This window comes from Anser brachyrhynchus, assembly GCF_964034855.1.
Source record: "Anser brachyrhynchus genome assembly, chromosome: W".
Taxonomy (NCBI): domain Eukaryota; kingdom Metazoa; phylum Chordata; class Aves; order Anseriformes; family Anatidae; genus Anser; species Anser brachyrhynchus.
Genome location: NC_137704.1, coordinates 14,917,548 through 14,927,333, shown reverse-complemented (window position 1 = coordinate 14,927,333; position 9,786 = coordinate 14,917,548). Strand labels below are relative to the sequence as shown.

At 55.5% G+C, this 9,786-nt stretch overlaps 1 protein-coding gene across 3 annotated transcripts; it reads right to left on the bottom strand.

The window, feature by feature from the left end:
* Positions 1 to 978: 978 nt before the first annotated feature.
* Positions 979 to 6,693, bottom strand: LOC308184828 (adenosine 5'-monophosphoramidase HINT1-like). Of its 3 annotated transcripts, none has more exons than XM_080572407.1 (4): positions 6,512 to 6,685; positions 4,969 to 5,074; positions 2,690 to 2,736; positions 979 to 1,426 (listed from the first exon to the last, which is right to left on the bottom strand). In XM_080572407.1, the coding sequence occupies exons 1-4, from the start codon at positions 6,652 to 6,654 to the stop codon at positions 1,345 to 1,347; spliced, it is 378 nt and encodes a 125-aa protein (XP_080428533.1). In that variant the 5' UTR covers positions 6,655 to 6,685; the 3' UTR covers positions 979 to 1,344. The 3 variants fall into 3 exon arrangements, 2 of the variants coding, with proteins under 2 accessions (XP_080428533.1, XP_080428532.1); XM_080572406.1 differs by lacking the exons at positions 979 to 1,426; positions 2,690 to 2,736 and adding exons at positions 3,139 to 3,842; positions 4,058 to 4,265 and having other exon boundaries at positions 6,512 to 6,687; XR_013942933.1 differs by lacking the exons at positions 979 to 1,426; positions 2,690 to 2,736; positions 4,969 to 5,074 and adding an exon at positions 3,139 to 3,842 and having other exon boundaries at positions 6,512 to 6,693.
* Between the last annotated feature and the right edge of the window lie 3,093 nt (positions 6,694 to 9,786).

Genomic DNA, 9,786 nt, shown 5'->3' with positions numbered 1-9,786 from the left:
CTCCCAGCTACCACGCGGGCCACTCAGTGCGACCAGACACCAATTCACCCAAGGCAACAAAAATATTTACAGAGCTACACCTCTCCTCGTAACTGTTTGTTGTTTACGGCTGAAACCACTCCTGGGATAGGATATGCCACCTGGACTGAGCAAAGCCTTTGATACGGTCCCTCACCACATTCTTCTCTCTAAATTGGAGAGGTATGGATTTGAAGGATGGACTGCTGGGCGGATAAAGAATTGGTTGGCTGGTCGCAGCCAAAGGGTTGTGGTCAACGGCTCTATGTCTGGGTGGAGGCCGTTCACAAGCGGTGTCCCTCAGGGGTCGGCCTCGGGACCGGTGCTCTTCAACATCTTTAGCAATGACACAGACGACGGAATCGAGCAAGTTTGCAGATGACACCAAGCTGAGCGGTGCAGTCGATACAACAGAGGGAAGGGATGCCGTCCGGAGGGACCTGGACAGGCCGGAGAAGTGGGCCCATGAGAACCTAATGAGGTTCAACAAGGCCAAGTGCAAGGCGTTGACCTTGGGCTGGGGCAATCCCAGGTATTTCTATAGACTGGGAGAAGAAGAACTTGAGAGCAGCCCTGCGGAGAAGGACTTGGGGGTCCTGATGGACGAGAAGCTGGACACGAGCCAGCAGCGCGCGCTTGCAGCCCGGAAGGCCAACTGTGTCCTGGGCTGCATTAACAAAGGGGTGGCCAGCAGGGAGAGGGAGGTGATTATCCCCCTCTACCCTGCTCTTGGGAGACCCCACCTGGAATACTGCGTGCAGGCCTGGGGCCCCCAGCACAAGAAGGATGTGGAGCTCTTGGAAAGGTCAGTCTCACCTCCGTCCCTGGAAAGGTGTTGGAACAGCTTGTTCTGGATGCCATCTCCAAGCCATTGGAAGAGAAGGAGGTTATGAGGAGTAGTCAGCATGGATTCACCAAGGGGAAATCGTGCTCGACCGACCTCGTTGCCTTCTATGATGGCATCACCAGCTGCGTTGATGGAGGGAGAGCAGTGGATGTCATCTACCTTGACTTTAGCAAGGCTTCCGATACTGTCTCCCACGACGTCCTGCTAGCAAAGCTGAGAAAGCGTGGGATAGACGAGTGGACGGTAAGGTGGGTTGAGACCTGGCTGACCGGCCGAGCTCAGAGGGTGGTGATCGGCGGCGCAGAGTCCGGCTGCAGCCCTGTGACTAGCGGTGTTCCCCAGGGGTCGGTGCTGGGTCCGGTCTTGTTCAACATCTTCATCGCCGACCTTGACGAGGGAATAGTGTCCACCCTCAGCAAGTACGCCGATGATACAAAGCTGGGAGGAGTGGCCGACACGCCAGAAGGCTGTGCTGCCATTCAGCGAGACCTGGGCGGGCTGGAGAGCTGGGCAGGAAGAAGCCAAATGAAGTTTAACAAGAGCAAGCGTAGAGTCCTGCACCTGGGAAGGAACAACCGCGTGTATCAGTACAGGCTGGGGGATGACCTGCTGGAGAGGAGCGCTGCGGAGAAGGACCCGGGGGTCCTGGTGGACGACAGGTTGACCATGAGCCAGCGGCGTGCCCTGGTGGCCAAGAAGGCCAATGGGATCCTGGCGTGCGTTAAAAGGAGCGTGGCCAGCAGGTCAAGGGAGGTGATCCTCCCCCTCTACTCTGCCTTGGGCAGGCCTCGCCTGGAGTACCGTGTCCGGTTCTGGGCTCCCCAGTACAAAAAGAGAGACAGGGATCTCCTGGAAAGAGTCCAGCGGAGGGCAACAAAGATGATACGGGGCCTGGAGCATCTCCCCTATGAGCAAAGACTGAGAGACCTGGGCCTGTTCAGCCTTGAGAAGAGAAGACTGAGAGGGGATCTTATCAATGATTACAAATATCTTAAGTGTGGGAGACAGTGGGACTTGGCCACCCTCTTTTCAGTGGTTTGTGGGGATAGGACAAGGGGCAACGGCCAAAAACTGGAGCACAGGAAGTTCCGCACCAACATGCGAAAGAACTTCTTCACGGTGAGGGTGACGGAGCGCTGGAACAGGCTGCCCGGGGAGGTTGTGGAGTCTCCTTCTCCGGAGATATTCAAGGCCCGTCTGGACGCCTACCTGGGCAGCCTGCTCTAGGGAACCTGCTCTGGCAGGGGGGTTGGACCCGACGATCTCTTGAGGTCCCTTCCAACCCCTACGAATGTGTATATACAGGAGTAAAAATACACGTGTTGATAGCGATAGGACAAGGGGGAATGGTTTTAAACTAAGACGGGAGATTTAGCTTAGATATTAGGAGAAAGTTTTTCACTCAGAGGGAGGTGAGGCACTGGAACGGGTTGCCCAGAGAGGTTCTGGATGCCCCATCCCTGGAGGCATTCAAGGCCAGGCTGGACGCGGCTCTGGGCAGCCTGCTCTAGTGGTTGGCAACGCTGCCCAGAGCAGGGGGGTTGAAACTAGATGATCTTTAAGGTGCTTTTCAACCCAGGCCATTCTATGGTTCTATGATATGCTCTTTGAAAGCGTACAGGCTAAAGGAAGGGTCAAATTGGTGCCTCGGGGGCAAATTTCTTCGCCTTCTACGGTTGTCTAACAGAGCCTATTAAGCAAAGAGATTACCAATCATCTTCCTCCTCTACTTTCTCAGGAATTAAACACCTTTTGTGAAAGACTACAAGCGCTGATAGCATTAGCTAGACCGACTGGGGAACAGTTGAACACGTAAATACTTACTCAAGGTCCATTTGCACAGGTTTCTTTGAGCAGTTCCATCGGCTCTTCTACGTCAACAAAACAGACCAATGAAAGAGACCAAGGACAAATACAGAAACAGAACAGTTGATCAAGTGCCAATTTAAGAAGCTTTCCCTGAAAGGGCAACAGCATCTCCACCTCCACCCACCCCTCCCCTCCCCTCCCCTCCCCCCCCCCAAGTAGTTGACTTCCACAACTATTTTCATCTGACCCCGCAAACGGCAAATTCTATATTACTTCGAGTAGAACAAGGGCTGTTTCTTGTTTCGGTTTGGTTTTTATCATTCAGCTTCTTCAAAAGACTTTAGTCATTCACAGCTGCAATCGTTAACCCCGCAAACAGATCCAGTAACAAAGATCATTCCTCCTGCTAAGGAATCGAGTTTCTTTGTGAGGAACGGAGTCACAAAAATCATTTCATTAGCAAGTTTCAAACACTAAAAATATTTAATAGCATTTTAACGCTCCCACGCTCCAGTAAGCCTTGAACGTAACCGCAATTAAACAAGGAGCACAGCAAAGCCAGAGGTCTAACAAAGCACGAGAGGTGATCGCATTTAAACGCCTTATGGTGCCTTTAGCTAATCCTTCTTCTAGTTCCTGAACAACGGACTTCGTTTAGGAAAAAAGAAGACTCTAAAAATACATACAAAAAAATAAAGGGAACGGCAGCCGAGTCTTGAACGTTCAGAAGCCGACTCAAGCATCCCAGAGCCTTCTACGCTTCGAAAAGCGTCTGTGGGAGAAATTACTTCTCGAAGTTGCGAAACCCACGACTGAAAAGAAAGCGGTAGCAAAACTCCTACGGTAGTCAAGAACAGGCTGACAAGCACCTGTCAGAAATCACACCGGGTAGAGTTTATTCTGCCTCCTCGGGACAGGGGCAGACAACAGACGATGCCTGGAAGCTTTCTTCCAACCTTATTCTTCTCTGGTTCTACATCTGCCAGTCCTCGATGCGGCTGTTTCGCAATAAAAGCACGCCCTTTTATTTGGGAGCAGGGGGAAGATAGCAAGGCCTCAAACACACAGCACATCCTAGATCGTCTTAGGGAGATGGAGACCCACAGGACCGCCGAGCGCTTCTATCTTCGCGTTTCAAATGACTGGGCAAACCACCATCTACACGACACTGTCAACAGACCGAAACATTCTTTTAACTTGCAGAACTATTTCCATCGGCAAGACACACAAGACAGAGGTCATATCCCCATGCTCCATCTTTATTGTGCAAGTGCTGCTCAAAGCTCTTTATTACCCTCCATAGACAGCCGTCCAGGAAAAAAAAAAAAAAAAAAAATCATACATCAACAGGGGCTAGATTGACGGGCAACATATGAAACCTACTCGGCGGCGACCCGTACGCGTGCAGTGACGCCTGCGGTGCAAAAACCTTAGCCAGGAGGCCGGCCCAACTGACCGCCACCCAGAATACGTAGATGTACACGACAGCCCGAAGGGCCCGAGGGTGGGCATTCACAGCCATCCGGAATCCATTGGTCAGGTCCAGGTTAGCAGCACACTTCTTGCCAACAACCATTACACGCCCAAGAAGCTGGAAAAAGGAAATAACGTTACCTAACATAACGTGCCACGACGCACAGAACGAACGCGAGCGGAGAACCATCCACAGAACACGGTTAGCTAATCCTTCACGATTCAACCGCTGCTCTTTGAATTACCCTCTAGACAGGAACAGACTACAAAACAGTCACAGAAGCTAAATTTGTCTCGGGGGTTAAAGCCCCCGTCATAGCTTCGGGCAACGTAAGCCGCTCTGGCGGAAAATAAAAGCTTCACGGTGCCTTTTCTTTTGCGTGGCCTCACAAAGCCTTGGAACTTGACTTGCATAGCTAACAGCGAAACAAACACCCAGCGCCGCTCAACCAGCTTTCCCTTTCCTCGCCTCTGACCTGCCCAAACCCCAAGCCCTCTTCTGCATAGTCAAAGTACCACCGCCGCTGTCTGGAAACCGTGAAAACGGGCATCAGACCGTACTTCGGAACAACACTGCTTTTTGCACTACAAGCGCGTAGCCGGAGACCAGCATCGCTTTATATCGCCGCTCTTAGTCAAAAAGCTCAACTCCATTACAAGCTAGAGGCAAAAGACTACAGCATCGGAAAACCCAAAATAGCCTACTGTGCGCCCCTCCGCAACATCCAGAGGAAAAGAGGGGACGGGAAAGAGTCTAGGAAGTTACAAACTAGTTACAGGTACAGCCAGCCTAGCGAAAAGAAAGCTCCCACAGTACTCACGGGTCCGCCAGAATCTTCTGCTTCACATAACCGGACAACTGCCTTCTCAGGAAGGACTAGGAAAAAACACTGGAGCCTGAGGCGAACTATCACGGAACGCAAGGCGCTGGAGGAAGAGTAAACAGTTACAACGCAGTCAGCTTCAGAGAAAGGCAACAGCTTAAGCAAATCACTATGCCCCACCGAACTCGTCCTACCGAAGCAGATTATCAGGTACCCCAAACGCGCACGACAAAACAGCGATTCTTCTTAAGCGATCTTTGAATAGGCAAAGTTCTCTACCTTCTACACGCAAAACACACAAGCGGCAAACAATTGCTAACTGTCCTTCAGTTATGTCCAAATATTGCCTCGGCCAGAGGTAGGAAGGCATCTTCAAAGAACCCGGAGTAATCCGGCTGAGGCTGTATAAACTCTCCGTCCTCGATAACGCCACGTACTCAGGGGAAAGAACATTCCAAGTTAGCCCGTTACGGCCGGCTCTACGTCAGACACCTCCAGACCGAGGCCAAGGTATCACCTGCGAAACACGAATACCACCGATCTGTAGGAAACCATCGACTCGCAACTAATTGCGAGGGAACTCCCCAAATCACCAGCAGACCGAAACTGCATACGGCACCAGAAGCAGGATCCAGCACGCAAGGTGACGGGGGCAACGAGACAGCCGAGTACTTCAGATTAGCGACTTCCGGCAGTTTTATTTATTTTAGATGCGACTGAAACAGCGCCGATAAGACTCGATTCCACAGATGCTTTGCACTTCTTACTCACCATCGCCTTTCACTGCGCGACAATCGAGAATTACGAGCCTTCCTCACACTTCTCCCCCCTATAACATCGCTCAACTGTGAAACAGGCCTTCGGTACAGCGAGCTAAGCAAATTCAAGACCATTCGCTATAGCCAACTACACTCCAAAAGCAGTTCTAAGTTCCCCCCCCGCCTCAAGTGAGGACCAGCAGCCTGCGGGATTGACTGGCTTCTAGATGTTTAAGAAAGCTAGGAAAAGCTGCAATTCTTCCCTTTCACAAGCCACTTTGGAGAGAGCGTGCGCTCGCGTGCGCGGTGGGGGTGGTGCCATAACCAAAGCCTAGCACGGCCGAGCCGGGGCGTCTCTAGAACGCTGTCACGAGGCGCATCAAGACCTGCGTTTCTGCTACGCAGAAATGACTGATTACGGTCACTACTGCGATGCTCGCTGCCTATACGCAGGCAGTCCGAACCCCCAAGGAGACCGACTGCGCCGGCGACCCAGTACGCGCCGTGGCACCCCGGGGGCAGGCGGGACGCGCACCGAAGAAGCGCGGGGTTTTAGAGGCGCTGCAGTAGAGAGCGCCACGAGCCGGAGAGACCCCGACCGACCGACCGACCGTCCGCCCGTCCGTCCGTCCGTCCCTCCCTCCCTCCCTCCCTCCCGCAGCAAGGCCACCACCCGCCCTGCCGCACTCCCGGGACCCGCGACGGGCCCTCGTTTCAGAGGGCCTGCGAGCGGCCGAGGGAAGGAAGGAAAGAGAAGACTCGCACGACGACGCCGCGGCTACCTCCTCGCCCACGACCGCTCATCCTCACGGAGAACGTTGGCGGGGACCTCCTTGCCCTTGCAGGCGACCTCTCCGAAAGCGGCTGCAGCGGCAGCGCCGCCGCCGGGCCAGGCGGCCTGCGCCCTAACGATCCCGTCGGCCATGACGGCGCCCGCTCGGTACAACGCCCCCTCCCTTCCCGCACTCGGCCCGGCCCTCCGCGGCGCTCATTGGGCCGACAGATCGCCGCCGACCGCTCCCGCGCCTCGATTGGCTGCCTCGCCTGCCCTCTTCCCTTGTCCCCGCCCTCTCGGCGGCTCCGCTCCCGTCGACCCGGTGCTTATCGGCGCTCAGGGAGGTCGCGTGCCCTCGGGGCGCGGAGGGATCCGACCGGGAGGGAGGAAGTGGGCGCCCGAAAACGGGCTGGGCGGCTCCGCGGAGGGAAGCCGGGCCCTGCACGGCTGGGAAACGAGCTCCACAGAACGGTTGCTCCGATCATAGAATCATAGCATGGCTTGGCTTGGCAGGGACCTTACTTAAAGATCACCTAATTCCAACCCCCCCGCCCTGGGCAGGGACACCTTCCACTAGACCACGTTGCTCAAAGCCCCATCCAACCTGGCCTTAAACACTTCCAGGGACGGGGCATCCGCCACTTCTCCTGGCAACCCGTTCCAGTGCCTCACCCCCCTCTCAGGAAAGAATCTCTTCCAACTATCCAGTCTAAGTCTACCCTCTTTGAGTTTAAAACCATTACTCCTTGCCCTATCGCTCCTCTCCCTGACAAAGAGTCCCTCCCCAGCTTTCCTGTAGGGCCCCCCCTTTGGGTACTGGAAGGCCCCTCCAAGGTCTCCCCGGAGCCTTCTCTTCTCTCTCCAGGCTGAACCACCCCAACTCCCTCAGCCTGCCTTCCTGGGAGAGGTGCCCCAGCCCCCTGGTCATCTTCGTGGCCCTCCTCTGGACGCGTTCTAGTACGTCCCCGTCCTTCTTGTGCTGGGGGCCCCAGAGCTGAACACAGTACTTACTCTAGGTGGGGCCTCACAAGAGCACAGCAGCAGAGAGGGAGAATCACCTCCCTCGACTTGCCGGCCGCCCTCCTTTTGATGCGGCCCAGGATACGGGTGGCTTTCCGGGCTGCAAGCGTCCATTGCATTGCCGGCTCCGGTTGACGAGCTTCTCATCAACCAACGCCCCCAGGCCCTTCTCCTCAGAGCTGCTCTCCATCCATTCTCCGCCCAGCCTGGATTCGTGCTTAGGATTGCCCCGGACCAAATGCGGGACCTCGCGCTCGTAGCCCCAACTATTATTTATGACCCTATCAGCTCCACCCCAAACACGCTGGTGGCTTTTGGGCGCTGCTCCCCGCAGGCAGATCCCCGCTTTTGCCAGGGCAGGCCTTACCTTTTCAGAAGTTGCTCCACAACCTTCCCTGAGAGCCCCACTTCAACTGCTGGTGTTTCTAAGGGGGAAAGCTGCACCTCCCGCGCACGGGGTGGCGGGGAGGAATACAAAGCCTGTGCTCAGCCCTGGCACATCACAACTGGGTTTGTGCTCAGCTGGGGAGGAGGCTTCTGGAAAAATAGGCAGTGCCCCCCAAGGCTGCCCAAGCGTGGTCCGCGGTGCCCTGCAGCAGCCCCAGGGAGAGCGGAGCTCAAACTGGCCCGACACGGCGGCAGGGACGTGGCCGTCCCCACACGCGCGGTTCCTGCCTGAGTAGGCCACAGCGCTTCTGCCTCTCTGACAGGCTTGGAGGGTAACGACATCAGAATACGCTCGCTTTAGTTTGAGGTTCCAGCCGCTACTGCCATCGGGATGGCACACGGGGACGGGGCTGGGGCTGGGGGCAGGCAACCACAGGCAGCTTTAACATCTCAGTCCTCCCCGTCGGCCATCTCCCAGCTACCACGCGGGCCACTCAGTGCGACCAGACACCAATTCACCCAAGGCAACAAAAATATTTACAGAGCTACACCTCTCCTCGTAACTGTTTGTTGTTTACGGCTGAAACCAGTCCTGGGATAGGATATGCCACCTGGACTGAGCAAAGCCTTTGATACGGTCCCTCACCACATTCTTCTCTCTAAATTGGAGAGGTATGGATTTGAAGGATGGACTGCTGGGCGGATAAAGAATTGGTTGGCTGGTCGCAGCCAAAGGGTTGTGGTCAACGGCTCTATGTCTGGGTGGAGGCCGGTCACAAGCGGTGTCCCTCAGGGGTCGGCCTCGGGACCGGTGCTCTTCAACATCTTTAGCAATGACACAGATGACGGAATCGAGCAAGTTTGCAGATGACACCAAGCTGAGCGGTGCAGTCGATACAACAGAGGGAAGGGATGCCGTCCGGAGGGACCTGGACAGGCCGGAGAAGTGGGCCCATGAGAACCTAATGAGGTTCAACAAGGCCAAGTGCAAGGCGTTGACCTTGGGCTGGGGCAATCCCAGGTATTTCTATAGACTGGGAGAAGAAGAACTTGAGAGCAGCCCTGCGGAGAAGGACTTGGGGGTCCTGATGGACGAGAAGCTGGACACGAGCCAGCAGCGCGCGCTTGCAGCCCGGAAGGCCAACTGTGTCCTGGGCTGCATTAACAAAGGGGTGGCCAGCAGGGAGAGGGAGGTGATTATCCCCCTCTACCCTGCTCTTGGGAGACCCCACCTGGAATACTGCGTGCAGGCCTGGGGCCCCCAGCACAAGAAGGATGTGGAGCTCTTGGAAAGGTCAGTCTCACCTCCGTCCCTGGAAAGGTGTTGGAACAGCTGGAAAGGTGTTGGAACAGCTTGTTCTGGATGCCATCTCCAAGCCATTGGAAGAGAAGGAGGTTATGAGGAGTAGTCAGCATGGATTCACCAAGGGGAAATCGTGCTCGACCGACCTCGTTGCCTTCTATGATGGCATCACCAGCTGCGTTGATGGAGGGAGAGCAGTGGATGTCATCTACCTTGACTTTAGCAAGGCTTCCGATACTGTCTCCCACGACGTCCTGCTAGCAAAGCTGAGAAAGCGTGGGATAGACGAGTGGACGGTAAGGTGGGTTGAGACCTGGCTGACCGGCTGAGCTCAGAGGGCGGTGATCGGCGGCGCAGAGTCCGGCTGCAGCCCTGTGACTAGCGGTGTTCCCCAGGGGTCGGTGCTGGGTCCGGTCTTGTTCAACATCTTCATCGCCGACCTTGACGAGGGAATAGTGTCCACCCTCAGCAAGTACGCCGATGATACAAAGCTGGGAGGAGTGGCCGACACGCCAGAAGGCTGTGCTGCCATTCAGCGAGACCTGGGCGGGCTGGAGAGCTGGGCAGGAAGA